This window comes from Pipistrellus hanaki, assembly GCF_964339955.1.
Source record: "Pipistrellus hanaki genome assembly, chromosome: 11".
Classification (NCBI taxonomy): Eukaryota; Metazoa; Chordata; class Mammalia; order Chiroptera; family Vespertilionidae; genus Pipistrellus; species Pipistrellus hanaki.
Window position 1 is genome coordinate 44,582,323 of NC_140513.1, and position 15,764 is coordinate 44,598,086.

At 39.6% G+C, this 15,764-nt stretch overlaps 1 protein-coding gene across 5 annotated transcripts in view; it reads left to right on the plus strand.

Moving 5' to 3' along the window:
* RIC1 (RIC1 homolog, RAB6A GEF complex partner 1) overlaps positions 1-15,150 on the plus strand; it is a 93,022-nt gene extending 77,872 nt beyond the window's left edge. For 4 of the 5 annotated variants that reach the window (XM_084899576.1, XM_084899577.1, XM_084899575.1 and 1 more), the window contains 9 exons: positions 974-1,090; positions 1,529-2,257; positions 4,031-4,189; positions 4,275-4,411; positions 5,731-6,017; positions 6,815-7,006; positions 10,426-10,603; positions 10,763-10,951; positions 12,811-15,150. In XM_084899576.1, the coding sequence (XP_084755702.1) occupies positions 974-1,090; positions 1,529-2,257; positions 4,031-4,189; positions 4,275-4,411; positions 5,731-6,017; positions 6,815-7,006; positions 10,426-10,603; positions 10,763-10,951; positions 12,811-13,099 (2,277 nt within the window). In that variant the 3' untranslated portion in view covers positions 13,100-15,150. The remainder of the gene's footprint in view (positions 1-973; positions 1,091-1,528; positions 2,258-4,030; positions 4,190-4,274; positions 4,412-5,730; positions 6,018-6,814; positions 7,007-10,425; positions 10,604-10,762; positions 10,952-12,810) is intronic. The other variant, XM_084899578.1, reaches the window with a different exon arrangement.
* Positions 15,151-15,764: the final 614 nt, after the last annotated feature.

Consider the following 15,764-nt stretch of genomic DNA (forward strand, 5'->3'; position numbering starts at 1 on the left):
CAGATTGAGGTCGAACTATAATGGGAAATAAGATGGAATACATCTTGCACAGAGGGAAGACCAAGATTGCTACGGCAAAGCATGGCTTCATTAATATTAAAGATTTCTTAAAAGCTAGCAGTGAGGACAGTTCAACAGTAAGATGCCTCCCCCATGAGAAGAAGCTCTTATCTCTGAAACTTCAATGAGAATAATCTTTCGGGGATTTTGGGAGGTAAGAGATGCTGTGTAGGTTTCCTTTAGATTTAGGGTTTAAAGGATACAGGTTATCCCTTCTTTTGGGTTATAGGTTTCTGAAGAGTTCATTAAAATTGCCTGAAAATGCTGTTGTGGTTACCTGTATTATCATTAGAAAATGTTGAATGCATGTGTCCAGCTGAAGAAAATAGAATTTGCTTCAGTTCTCTTTTCCTACCTTTTATGTATAGGATATCAGTAAGCTTTTGTTTTGTGGGTTTTGGGGTTTATTTTTTTTTTAGTCAAATTACTCTTCCTCTTTATATCTGAAGATTTGTTAGCATCCACTGTTTTTCTCATAATACTCCTAATCTAGACAGATTGTTCTCTTTCCCAAAAGAATTATTCCAGCCTATGCATGTAATTTACATTTGTTCTTCAACTAGAGTACCAAACCTTTCCCACCTACCCATGTATGTCTTCCTCATGCTTCAAGCCTTTTCTAGCTATGCCACCTAGATCACTGAATTGAACTCTCATTTTTATGAACTTCTGAAGATCTCTAAGTTTTTCCAAGATAATTCATTTGCATGTTCATTAGTAACATTGTGTTAGGCACTTCCTACCCTAGTCAGAAAGCTTCTTGTACATACCCACAGAGCCTAACAGAATGGCTACACAGGGTACACACTCAATAAATATTGTTGGTCGTTTAAACTGTAAACTTTAGGGGTTGGGGAGAAAATACTGAAAACATACCTAAAATTTCGTATGGATTCAATTTCTTTTTCTTCAGGCTCGTGATGCAGAAAGCATTATGCTGAATCTTGCAGGGCAGCTCATCATGATGCAGAGGGACCGCTCAGGCCCACAGATCCGGGAGAAGGACAGTAACCCGAACCAGAGGAAACTGGTGAGTGAATGCACATCGTCTAGAACGTTAAGAATGTATGGCATCAGGATGAGGAAATAAAATGATTTAAGAAGAGAGTATTGTCTTGTGATTTGGACACTAAGAAAGTACATGAAATTAGTCTTAAGCCTCAGGGTATAAAACAATTTGTAAAGGTTGAAGGATAAGGTCCTGAAATAATAAAAAAATGTTATTGCTTAGGCTGAATTTCCAAATTCTAATGGAAAATAGTATAAACTGGTGATGTTCATAGGTTTTGGTTTTTAGGTTTAAATACACATACTCTGAAAGGCCAGGGGACTATTATTAACTCTAAGTTACCATAATTTTCCTAAAAAGTTGTACTCGCATTTTAAAAGTCTTAGGAAATTAGTGCCTAGAGACTTAACCTACAGATTTAATAGGAAAAAACAACCTTACTCTTGTCTCCTTTTCCAGCTGCCATTCTGTCCTCCTGTTGTACTAGCTCAGTCTGTTGAAAATGTATGGACTACGTGTCGAGCCAATAAACAAAAGCGGCACCTTCTGGAGGCCCTCTGGCTGAGCTGTGGAGGGGCAGGGATGAAAGTGTGGCTCCCTCTCTTCCCCAGGGACCACCGCAAGCCCCACTCCTTCTTGTCCCAGCGGATCATGCTGCCTTTCCACATCAACATTTACCCGCTGGCGGTTCTGTTTGAAGACGCGTTAGTCCTCGGTGCTGTCAATGACACTGTGCTCTACGACTCTCTGTACACTCGGAGCAGTGCCAGCGACCAGCTGGAGGTGCTCTTCCCCTTCTGTGTCGTGGAGAGAACCTCGCAGATCTACCTCCACCACATCCTCCGTCAGCTGCTGGTCAGGAACCTTGGGGAGCAGGCCTTGCTCCTGGCCCAGTCCTGCTCCACGCTGCCCTACTTCCCTCACGTGCTGGAGCTCATGCTCCACGAAGTGCTGGAGGAGGAAGCTACCTCCCGGGAGCCCATTCCCGACCCTCTGCTTCCCACGGTGGCGAAGTTTATCACCGAGTTCCCCCTCTTCCTGCAGACGGTTGTGCATTGTGCCAGGAAGACCGAGTACGCCCTGTGGAACTACCTTTTTGCAGCCGTCGGAAACCCCAAGGACTTGTTTGAGGAATGTTTGATGGCTCAGGATTTGGACACAGCTGCCTCTTACCTTATTATCTTACAGGTAACCGTTCTCTTCTTACAATGATCTTAAACTTCTTCTAATGATCTTAAACTTTGATTGTGCTTAAGGAATTAATTCAGTCCTGTTTTCTATTCAATTTATATTTTTTCTTTTGAAGAATTTTTTTTTTATCAAAACGTTTTTGAATATTAAAAAGGAACATTGCAGGGTTTTTTAATTGTATTTATTTTCACAGAGAGAGGAAGGGACACAGAGAAACATCATGTTATTCCACTTATTTATGCATTCATTGCTTGATAGTAACATTATAGAGTTTTAAAAATTCTGTTTGTCCATAAATAGGCCTAAAACAGACTGATGAGTTTATAATATTTTGAGTAATAATGAAGAAATGTCATATGTATTATAGTACATATAACATGAATATTACTGGGTTTGTCTGAGCCTCCCTAGCATAATGGGTATTTTCTTGTGATGTGGACTTGATGCAGGGACTCTGGTTAGAGACTGGGTTATAACAGAGCACCTTATATGAGGCTCCCACGGTGAGTTAAGAGGTCTCAGGCCTGCCACAGTAATTACTGTCATTGCAATTCTCAAAATAATATGTTCTTTGAGACTCTAAAAAATTTGCTTCATTATATATTTGACAAGGCTGCTTGATAGTTGTTGTTCCTGTGTGTCTGATGTAAAATTTCATTGATTGCAAAGTTCTGTTGCTGATGTAAGAAGCTAACCATAAACCTGGTTTCGGACTGCCTGAAGCAGATTTCCTGTCTACAATCAGCTGTCAGATTTCCTGACAGCTGATTGAAACCAGAAATATTCCAGCAGAGTATCTGCTGGACGGCCATGAAATTCTGATTCTTTGATTAATCTTAAAGAGCCACAGAATCATAAAAATAGAAACAAATGAATGCAGCCATTTGTTATTGTTTTTTTAGGTCACACCTTAGACTTTCAGTGATCCCTGAAGCAATGAAATTGGAAACTTTTGTTCTATCAGAATTCCTAAGTTGCTGTGGATTAATTACAGTTAAACTTGTCTATTAATCACCTTTCCGTGAAGGTCAAAGCAGGCAGGAAGGTTAAATTTTTGGAAGAGCCCTACCATGTGGGTTAGTTGATTTCCAGTGTTGTCCCGTACATGAAAGGTTTGCAGGTTTGACTCCTGGTCAAGGCACATACTTAGGTTGCAGGTTCAGTCTCCAGTTGGGGCAAGTACAGGAGGCAATCGATCCATGTCACTCAAATCAATGTTTTTCTTGCTCTCTCTTTCCCTTCCTTTTTCTCTAAAATCAATAAACATATCCTTGGGTGAGGATAACAAATTTGTGAAAGAATTATTTAGGATGCCGTTTGGGTAACAGTACTACATACTATTGCCCAAAGCAACGATTTTAAGTCCCATCCTCAGAAAGCTGTCCCCGGAGACAGACCTGGGCTTTTTTGGAGTCTGGCAAATCTAGATTTTTATTCTTGTTTCAAGTTACTTAACTCAGTTTTCTCATCTGTAAAATTGGAATGATGTACCTATTTTGCCTATTCTCTATGAGAAATGAAAGAGTGTGTGTGAGTTTTATATAATGATCTGGCATGTAGTGGAGTTCAGTAATCACAATATGCACCTCAGCTTTTCTTGTCTGATATTTCTAGTGCTCCTTTAATTTTACTGCTAACTTGTCCCCTGCAGGGTTGCAGTTTCATTTCTCCTCTGGGTTTAGGGAACCATGGAGATAAAGAGTTGCTCATAGTTTCCCAAATTATTTGCAGTATAAAAGGAATGCTTGTCTTCCTTGGTTGTTTTTGTAGAATATGGAAGTCCCAGCAGTAAGCAGGCAACATGCCACACTTCTGTTCAACACAGCCCTGGAGCAAGGCAAGTGGGACTTATGTCGGCACATGATTCGATTTCTTAAAGCCATTGGCTCTGGAGAATCTGAGACACCTCCATCCACACCGACAGCTCAGGTTAGTTGCAAATAGGGCAGCTTCTCTGGGCATATACCCATGTGGCATCCGCTCTAACCGCGCCACACGTTGTGTGCACTCCCAGGAACCCAGTTCAAGCGGAGGATTTGAATTCTTCAGGAACCGCAGCATCAGTTTGTCCCAGTCCGCTGACAACGTACCTGCTAGTAAATTCAGCTTACAGAAAACACTAAGTATGCCATCTGGGCCTTCGGGAAAAAGGTAAAAGGATGAAAAACTGTTATGCTTTTAGGGCGTTGAGTGACACAGTGCATTTCAGGGCATTTGTACAAGCAGATCTCAGGAAAATAACTGCTTGATCTACTTGCACTTCCTTTTGCAATTCTCAAAAATCTTCACTTCTTCTTCCATAGTTCACTTCTACAGTTTCTGCCCCTTGTTTTAGAGTAGGTCTCGATATACCTGTTCTGAATGTAATTAACTTTAAATTACTTGATTATAGGATAAAAAGGAAGATAATAAAACTGCAGGTAAACCGAAAGCCTTCCTACAGTCACCAGTTTTATCCTCCTTTCCAACTGTACCTCTTGACAAAAAAAATAAAATTCAGTCCTCATATGCTTGACTCTCCTGTGACTTTGAATGGAGAAATCATTAAAACAGTGGGAGAGCAACAAGGAATTGCATCTGGAGATGGAAACCTCCATCCCCCATGCATGGGCTATTGCTTCTGAGAGGTCAGCTACGGACTCACACTGAACTTTATAAAATAGAATTTCCCCGTTTGTGAGGCCCATATTCCTTCTTGTGTTGCATGTTCTTGGCTCCTGTTTGTTGTTGTTTTTTTCCCTCTTCCCTAATCCTTTCATAATGTTCGTATTGTGTCTGCAGTGCCTGGCACATAAAGCTTACTGAACTTTTTTTTATTGTGATGTTTAACTGCTTTTTCTTATCACAGCCATTAATATCACTCCCACTTGCAACATACACACAATCCTGGGCTATATACAGGTGAAATGCAACCTATAAACTGTTGTCAGGCAAACAGAAGCTTCTCAGCCATACTGAACTTAAATCCTAATGCAGATTCAGTGCTCACTGTGTGCTAAGCATGGTTCTGGCATTTACATGTGTAGGTTTTAATTTTTTCAACAACTAATGAACTTAAGGGTACATAGGGTAGGTACTGTTGTTACCTACATGATTCAGGTGAAGAAACAGAGGTCCAGAAAATTAACTTGGTTATGTTCACACAACTAATGAGTGCAGAGCTGAGACTTGTGTCCATGCTGCTTGCTCCAGTGCTGCCTCTCTCCAGAAGCACCACATACCGTTACAGACCAGGTGGGCACACCAGCGCCCATGAGCAAGGGATGATAGACTGGATTTGGTGAAGTCATTCATTTTTTTTAATTATTTTTATTTGTATTTTTTACATAACTACATAACTCACACTAAGAGACTTCATTTCACTTTTCTTCTCATTTCCTCCCTATCAGCGCACTCAGTGCTACTATGTAAAAGTATGTGAAGTCTTCCAGTAAAGATTTTCTGTAACTTCCTTGTGTTCACACTTACAGATGGAGTAAAGACAGCGACTGTGCAGAAAACATGTATATTGACATGATGCTCTGGAGACATGCTCGGCGTCTCTTAGAAGAAGTTCGGCTCAAGGACCTGGGTTGCTTTGCAGCCCAGTTGGGCTTTGAACTCATTAGTTGGCTCTGCAAGGAGCGTGCCCGCGCTGCCCGGGTGGACAACTTTGTAATAGCCCTGAAGAGACTCCACAAAGATTTCCTGTGGCCACTTCCCATCATCCCAGCCTCTTCTCTCAGTTCTCCTTTCAAGAATGGCAAGCTCCGAGCAGGTAGTGCAAGCTTGTGTCACGGGAGTGTATTCTACTCCAGGAACTTAGACGTTTTGCAGTTAGTTGATATTCAAAGAAGTCTTTTCATTCCAAACTCAGGAAGAGATAAAAGCCAAGTTTTTGTACATCAGTCAGATCATCCACCATTTTGATCAAGGATGTCAATAAAGTAGAACCTATGTCTCAGAGACTTTTTAACCTTGAAATCCAATGTATAAATATATCCATTGTTATTGAATGAATATAGAACTACCACACTTATTATGGGAAGAGAGTTTGGAATTGTTCCTTACCTGACAGAGCTCATTCCAGAGAAATAGTAAAAATGCATCTTTGAGAGCCCATCTTCTAAACTAAGAGAGGACAAAGTGAAACTGCACTTTGGTAAAAGAAAAATTAAAAGATAAAGTTTTTTAGTTCAGGTCTTTTTAAGGAAGACTGTTCTAATTGTCACTTAAGAAAATTGAAACAGAAATCTTTAACTATGGCACTTGGAAACTTCATGTCATCTTAGAACCAAGGAAAACCACATCAAAGATGAACAGAGTAAAATTTTTCCTAGGTCTAGTAAGATTTGATGATATTAGATGACTCTTAGGTGGCATTATATAGTCAGTCCATTTTGTTATAGTCCCACAGCCCTGATTTATGGGCAGGGGATGCAGTGTAGAATAGTAATTGGCTTTGAACTTCTAATATTGAGCGAGTGTGGGAAGAGAGGCTGAAATAACTGAATTGGAAATGGCAGTGTGTGCATCTTGAATTTCCATTTTCTTGTTTTTGGACTTGCTTTGCAGTGGGAGAGCAGCTGTTAAAGTCTCAATCAGCTGACCGTTTCTTAAACCTTGAACTAGATGCTGGCCTTTCTAATGTCCAACGAAGTCAGAGCTGGCTCAGCAACATTGGCCCTACCCACCATGAGATAGACACAGCCTCATCCCCAGGACCACAAATGCAAGAGGCCTTCCTGTCACCTTTATCTAACAAAGGTGAGTGTCACTTTAAGACCCAGCTCTTCTTCAGTTCCTTTGGGAGGGAGTTCAGGTGCTGCAGCACTTCACCCAGAGAGAAAACTTCGTTCTTCTTTGAAGATGTTTCCTTGAGGACTACCCGTTAGCATCTGCTGGGTAGGTGAGGGTTGCTAGAACCAGGCCAATTGACCTTGACTTTATGCCACCATATTTACTTTAGGTAAAATGAAATAGGCAAAATCTTATTATATATCAGCACTAATAGTTGAACTTTTGCAATAGATTTTAATGTACAGAAACACTGACTTTGAACCTCATGTAAGCAGAATGTTAACTATCCCCATATAAAAATTCCATTTTTCTCATAAGTATACCTGTGTCATAAAAAATTGTACTCAGTTATCTTCTTTTTATTTTGTTTATTTTAAGATGTGGACATTTTGTTTTAATTTCCTACATAATATCCTAAATTTTGCCTCTTACACTTTAAACCCTAAAATATTTACTATCTGGCTCTTTACCAAAATATGTATGCCAACCTTTGCTCTTAAAGTAATGGGTAAGGCCTGGCCAGTGTGGCTCAGCGATTGAGCGTCAACCTAGAAACTAAGAGATTACTAGTTTGATTCCCTGTCTAAGCACATGCCCAGGTTGTGGGCTCAATCCCCATTAGGGGGCATGCAGGAGGCAGCCAATCAATGATTCTCTCTCACCGTTGATGTTTCTATCTCTCCCTCTTCCTTTCTCTCTAAAAATCAATAAAAGAAAAATTTAAGAAAGAAATGGGTAAGATAAAATTTGAGGAATTTTTAAAGTGATGTATGTTGCTTAGGTTTATATAATTTGGAGCAACTAGTACTAACTAATCTGATTTTCTGCAGTTTTCTTAATGGCCAGGTATTCACCTGTCATCCTATAAGCTATGTGGGTAGGCTTATAGATGCCATTATTTTTTTCCAACTGTGGTAGAATATATAAAAAATTTACCATCTTAACCATTTTTAAGTGTACAGTTCAGTAGTGTTTACATTTTCCATTCACATTGTTCTACCAGTATCAGAACTCTTTCATCTTACAAACTAAAACGCTGTACCCATTCATAACTACTTCCCATTCCTCACTCCCCAACTACTGGCAAATACTATTCTATTTTTTATCTCTCTGAATTTCACTTCTTTAGATACCTCATGTAAAAGGAATTATGCAGTATTTGTCTTTTTATAATTGGCTTATTTCCATCAGCATAACATTCTCAAAGTTCATCCCTGTTGTTGAATGCATGAGAACTTACTTTATTAGATAGGGTAATATTTCATTGTATGTTTATACCACATTTTGTTTGTTCATCCATCTACTGATGTATATTTGGGTTGTTCCATCTTTGGTTATTATAATGCTGTAGTGAACATGAAAGTATATATCTCTTTGATACTGTTTTTAGTTCTTTGGGGTATATATCCAAAAGTGGGATTGTCAGATCATTTGGCAATTCTGTTTTTATTTATTTTCTGAGAAGCCATCCATAATAGCTACACCATTTTACATTCCCACCAATGTTGACAAGGGTGTTCAGGTTTCTCCACATCATCACCCACACTTATTCGCTGTTTGTTTTTTTAATATTAGCCATCATCATGGACATGAGGTAATACCGTTGCTCTCTCTTCTTTTTTTAAAATTCTCGCCTGAGCATATTTTCCACGGATGTGTTTTTGCGGGGGAGAGTGGAAGAGAGAGGAAAAGACAGAGAGAAACATCCATGTGAGAGAAATACATCGATTGATTGCCTCCTGCACACACCCCCTGGGCCAGGGAGGAGCCTGCAAATGAGATACATGCTCTTGGCCTGAATCAAGCCTGGGATGCTCTATCCATTGAGCCAAGCTGGCCAGGGCCCATTGCTTGTTTGTTTGTTTGTTTGTTTGTTTGTTTTTAAGAAACTTTTTAAAGAGATCATTTCAGCCCTAACCGATTTGGCTCAGTGGATAGAGTGTCGGCCTACAGACTGAAGGGTCCCAGGTTCGATTCCAGTCAAGGCATGTACCTTGGTTGCAGGCACATCCCCAGTAGGGGGTGTGCAAGAGGCAACTGATTGATGTTTCTCTCTCATCGATGTTTCTCTCTATTCCTCTCCCTTTCTCTCTGTAAAAAAATCAATAAAAATATATTTTTTAAAAATCATTTCAGACATAAAGGTTGAGATAATAGTATAATGGTTCCACATATCCATCACCCAGCTTCAATTACCAACTCATGACCAAATTTGTTTGACCACTTCCCCCTCCTGTATTTTTTTTAACCAAATTCAAAACATACACGGAGTGGCCCGATTATTATGATCTATGAACACATAATAATCTGGCCACTCAGAGTGTGTGTGTGTGTGTGTGTGTGTGTGTGTGTGTGTGTGTGTATTTTAGAGACCCGGTACAGCCTAGCCAGGGGGAGGGAACATGGGCAGTTGGCTGGCCTGCCTGCTGGTCAAACTCCTGGTCGAGGGGGCAATTTGCTTATTAGCCTTTTATTATATTGGATATACACTGTGTGGCCAGATTATTATGCATTCAGAGATCATAAAAAACTGGCCACTCAGTGTATATTTTGTGAATATTTTAGTATTTATCTCTAAAAGGACTCTAAAAAAATAGCCATAATACCATATCATCCTTCTAAATTTTTAACCCATTAGATATCCAGTAAGCTTTCAGAGTCCCATTGTTTTTGATACATTGAGATTCTTACGTTTTTAATTCTCTTTTTAGTGATTGCTCCCCTCCCCATTTTTTTTTCTTCTTCTTCTTCTACCTACTTATACATTGAAGAAACTTGCTTAATGGATTTTCCCATAATGTGGATTTTGGTAATTGCATCTTGATGATTTAGTTTAACAGTTTTCTCTGTTTTTCTTGCCAATTGGTAATTAAATCTAGAGACTTGAGCAGAATATAGCTTTTTTTTTTTTTTTTTTTTTTTAAATAGGTAGTGGCATATTTTTCCATGTGAAGGCACACAATGCCTGGTTACCTCTCTAATGGTTTTTTTAAAAATACAGGTTTTTATCCATTTCAGAGAGGAAGGGAGAGGGAGAGAGAGAGAAACATCAATGATGAGAATCATTGATTGGTTGTTTCCTAAACACCCCTCAATGGGGATCGAGCCCATAACCCAGGCATATGCCCTGATCAGGAATCGAACCGTGACCTCGTGGTTCATAGGTCAGCATTCAACCACTGGGCTACACTGGTCAGGCTCTAATGGCTTTTTTAAAAAAAATCTACCACTGTTAATATAGCTTGGGAATTTTAGCAATGGGTTTATATTTTAGTTTCAAACTCTTCTAGAGAAATCAACATCTAAGAAACAGCCAGTATTTAAAACTAAAGTTAAAACATTTTCCACATGAAGTTTGTTTATAACTTTTGGCACTTCTTCATCAGGTGATGAATGCAGTATCGGTTCAGCCACAGACTTGACTGAAAGTAGCTCCATGGTGGACGGGGACTGGACAGTGGTGGATGAAAACTTCTCCACACTCAGTTTAACTCAGTCGGAGCTGGAGCACATCTCCATGGAGTTGGCCAGTAAAGGGCCTCACAAATCCCAGGTCCAGCTGCGGTGAGTTCCTCGGCCTTTTGAAAATACAGAATCCCTACTTGGGATATTTGGGCAAATAAGGTGCAGGGGCTACTTTCCTGGTAGACTGCCCTTCTGACATCTAGATTCTTCTTAGCTCCATATTTCCTTCTCAGTTATTCTGTTCCTGTTTGTGTATAGGTATTTGCTACACATCTTCATGGAGGCAGGATGTCTGGACTGGTGCATTGTCATAGGCTTGATTCTTAGAGAATCCTCAATAATCAACCAGATTTTGGTGATTATACAGACGACAGAGGTAGACGGAGAGATGTTACAGAACATAAAGACAGGGCTCCATGCGGTGGACCGGTGGGCCTCTGCAGACTGGTAAGTGCTCGTTTGACAGCTTGATTCTCTGCTGTTCATTGGTGAACCCTGTCCTTTCCCATTAAGGCTTAGCTCTGGTTCATTTATTTAGAGATTTTAGGTTGGTCAGTATAAAAATGCTTTAATATGTTCATTTTAAGGCTGTGTTCTTTAGTTACTGTTCTGTCCCAAATATTTAAATGATTGATATCCAGTGAGAGTGTGTTGGTCTTTTTAAAATGGAATGCATATCACTGACTTAAGATTGATGCAGCACAAATGATCTTTTTTTGTTTTGTTTTTGGTTTTCTTTATTGATTAAGGCATTACATATGTGTTCTTTACCCCCCAATTGCCCCCCACACACACACACTCATGCCCTCACCCACCTGGTGTCTGTGTCCATTGGTTTGGCTTATATGCATGCACACAAGTCCTTTGATTGATCTCTCTCCTTTCCCCCTCCCCTCCCCTGTCTTCCCTCTGAAGTTTGATGGTCTGATCTATGCTTCTCTGTCTCTGGATCTGTTTTTGTTCATCAGTTTATATTGTTCATTATATTCCACAAATGAGTGAGATCATGGATATTTATCTTTCTCTGACCGGCTTATGAATTAAGACTGGAACTTAAGGTTTGTGGTTCTGTAGAATTAAATAACTTAAAATTTTCTTCTTGAAAAAAATAAAAGCTTAGTCTATATGAATTTAACATTGCATGGCCATTACTAGCAAACCAAATTAAGAGTAGTGGATGGCCCGGCCAGTGTGGCTCAGTGGTTGAGCATCGATCCATGAACAAAGAGGTTTGTTTCCAGATCAGGGCCCATGCCCAGGTTGCAGGCTGGATCCCTAGTAGGGGGCATGCAGGAGGCAGCTGATCTATATTTCTCTCTCATCAATATTTCTATCTCCCTGTCCCTCTCCCTTTCTCTCTCTACAAATCAATAAAAACATATTTTTAAAAAGAAGAGTAGTGGATGCTAATAAAACTCTATTAGGACATACAGAATAAAGGATATTTTAGTTTAAAAAAAGAAGCAGTGGATAGAAGTTAGGCGCCTGGGGTTCTAGCCCTTACCGATTGTGTGTGGATTTGGGGGCTTCCCTTACTTGGATGTAGTTTTCCTTCATTGGAAAGTTCTTTTTCCAGTCTAAAGTCCTGTTGGTCCTTACACTGTGGAATATGATTTTTAATTGTAATACTAGGTAATTTGCTCCTAGTGCTCAGAAATGTAAGACTCACGCTAATGCTATGTGCAGCCCTTCTATGCTGGCCAGGGCACCTAAGAAACCTTCCCTTCCTACTTCCCTTGCTGCCTCCTCTTCCCTCATAATCAATCATTGACCTTACTGAATCTGTGTTTAGTAGAGATTTTCCAATAACACTGTAATGTCCGGCCAGTATCGCTCAGTGATTGAGCATCAACCTATAAACCAGGAGGTCATGGTTCGATTCCCTGTCAGGGCACATTCCCAGGTTGTGAGTGTGAGCCCCAATGGGGGGGATGTAGAAGGCAGCCTATCAATGATTCTTCCTCATCATTATGATTCTGTCTCTCTCTTCCTCTCTGAAATCAACAGAAAAAGTATATTTGTATATATAAAGGCTGATATGCAAAGTGTCCCCTCAGGAATTCGACCAGGAGACCGGAGTTCAATCACTCACTATAATGTGCACTGACCACTAAGGGGTGGGCGCAGAATGAAGGAAGGCTCCAGCCAGCAGCCAGAAGGCCCTGATCAACCCTGATCATAGGCCAGGCCTAGGAATCCTGCCCATGTACAGATTTCATGCACCGGGCCTCTAGTATGTACATAACACTCTATGGAGCCTTTTGAATATGGCAGATGAAAACTAATTTCCTCTTTCTTTTACTTAGTCCTGGATATAAGCCATTTTTGAACATCATTAAGCCACAATTACAGAAGCTCAGTGAGATAACAGAAGAGCAGGTCCATCCTGAAGCCTTCCAGCCAATAACTGTGGGTAAGACTCCTGAACAGACTAGTCCCCGGGCAGAGGAGAGCAGGGGCTCCTCGGGCCATGGAAGCACCCCCCAGGGCGAGGTCGGAGGTGGTGGTGTGGTCAGCCGGAAAGAGGAGAACACAGCCCGCGCAGAGGTGGAGGAGACTTTTCAGGATGGGACTTACGACTGTTGTGTGTCCTAACAACAGTGAGGTGCCGTCACCTCGGCAGTATTAGCAGCAGCAGCGTGCGTGTGTGCGTGCGTGCAAATGAGGACACTGTGACCTCGTTGGATGATTTAACCAGGGAGCTCAGCTCAGAGACTCTGGTAAGGTATTAAATTTTAACTAACTCTTCTCTAAGAAATCTCCTTGACTCCAAAAAAATGTGATATCAGAATAAATCATCTTTCATAAAAAAAATTTTTTAAAGCTTTGGTGGAAAGTAATAAAGAATACTGTACAGATGTACATGAGAATATTTTGGTTTTATTCTTAAAGGTTGGTAGCTCTTAAACCATAGAGATTGTTTTGCCCCAGATGAGCTTGCTTTTTCACTACATATAGCTTCTTACATGTTTTCTGGTTCAGTGTGTGCAGGCTGCTTTTTTAAAAAATAAATGCTCATGTGCTTGCTGTAGCTTGTCGGGTATCTGAGCTACCTGGAATGCCCTAGATTGAGAGCACTGGACTCAGCCGGGCCTTCTGAGCAGATGCCTGCCCTGGCACAGCACATGCCAGTCCTGAATGATGGGAGCACTTTACCTGTGAGTCAGTGTGCCAGCGGCATTCCTGCTGGACCAGCATGGGTAGAGGTCGGAGAGGTTCTTGTCTAATTATGTGTTAGATACCACTAAACTATTTTGTATCAAGAACTTTATCTTTTTGTGAATAACCTGTGTAAATATACTCAAAGGCACTGTTCATATTTTTAGGGCTTGTATTATAATTTGTAAGGTTTATGCTGGATTCTGCATGGCTATGTATACTCACTCTTGGAATAAAAACAGGGCTTGCTCTTCTTTCCAAATATGAGCAGTCTTCATAGAGGAAGACAGGTTGGTTCATAGGGGAAGACAGGTTTATTTTATTGGCTTGGTCATAAAATAACAGAAATGGTCACACCAATCATGAAACGAAACCGGTTTTGTGCAAATTGATGTAGTTTCTTATTTATTGCTTTTGTAAATTGAGTAAAAATGGACTTTTATGTAAATATACTGAATCCTGTATTATCATGGCTAACTAAAAATTAGTATGTAAAGAATGCATTCTTCATTGTAATTTTAAAAATATTTTATGTATTTCTAGATATGACTTAATTTTAGTTTTCATATATTATGAAAACTGCATACTCCCTAATTGCTTCAGACTAAACACATACCCACTGTATGTACTTCTAATTACCTTATAACAGTATTAATTTAGATAGCTTGTTTGTACTGTGCAATTTGAACAAAGGAATGCAATGTTATTTTTTACAAAAACAAACTTGTTTATTTTTATAACGATGTATTTCATGTGGACCAAATTCATACCACTATGTAAAACAGCCTCTCTTAGTGCAATTACAGTTTAGAAATAAAATTTGGTCCTCTATCCTCGTTTTTAAAAGTAAGTGGCTACAGTTAGCTGTCCTAGCCAGGTTTCCTTTGACGGGAAACTCAAAACCATTTTTGAAATTGCTTAGTTCAGAATTCATCAAACTGTTTTAAATCATTGGGTTTGGTAATTTACTATCATTTACTTCTTACAAGTGCAATAATTTCACATACTGAAACTCCTGAATGGGTGGAATATGTGATTATTGGTACCTGACCTGGTCCTTCTGGTGCTACTTTTGTTTAAGCCTTTGTTTCAGACCACCTTTCCCTGACTCTTACGGGAGAACTGTTTCCCAGGGGAGTACATCATGAGCTCAGCAAGAAGCTAAACTGAAATTTCTTCCGCCCTAGTCCCCTAGGAGAAGACCTAGCGTTACTTTTGTGTTTGATGTGAATATCCCGTCAATAAAAATGATTTACCATTTAAACAGCTGTCATCTTTTCCAATATCCTAATGTGCTGCTGGGTTCATCTTGCACTGTACCAAGCAGGCATCAATAAGAGCTGTATTCCTGGGGTTAATGCCATAAATCAATCCTCTAGAAAATACTTGTTTTTCAGCTAATAGGAATGGGTGGCCCCCAAGGCAAAAGAGACAAATTTATAGGAAATTTCTCTGATAATTTGTTAATACAATTTAATATTTAAAAATTCAATCTTATTTTGCCTTGTTTGGTTCACTTGTCAACTGTTTAAGCCATATTTTTAACCAGTGAATTTAAATATTCAGTATAACCGAGGTTTAAATTATTTGCTAATACCAAAACAATAAATCATTTGGGGATAGAGTCAACCTTTGCTTGAATTAAAGTTGCTGCTACTTCTGTAATGTGTACTTTACTTGTAAAGGACAGTAAAACCATTCCATGAACTTTTGTTTGTTCACCATCTCAGGTTAACAGCAAAAAGTATATGTATTAAAAGCCACATAAATATTCTTTTGGTTATATAATTCCACCTCTTAGAATTTTTCTTATGAAATAACTTAGAAATTCAGCAGACTTAATATTTATTTATATGCAGAATTATTTAGAATAGGAGCCACAAGAGTTGGCAGCATCCTAGATGCTTGACAATGCAAGATTGGAACAAATGATTCATGTTGATATTTTAAACGATCATGAAAAATTATATGAAATCATGCATACCATATAATTTCCACCAAGCAAAACTTTATACAGTGGTGCCTCGCATAACGAACGCCTCGCACAGCGAACTTTGGACAGGTTTTTTCATGAAACCATCGGCCAAAAAGCAGAAAATGG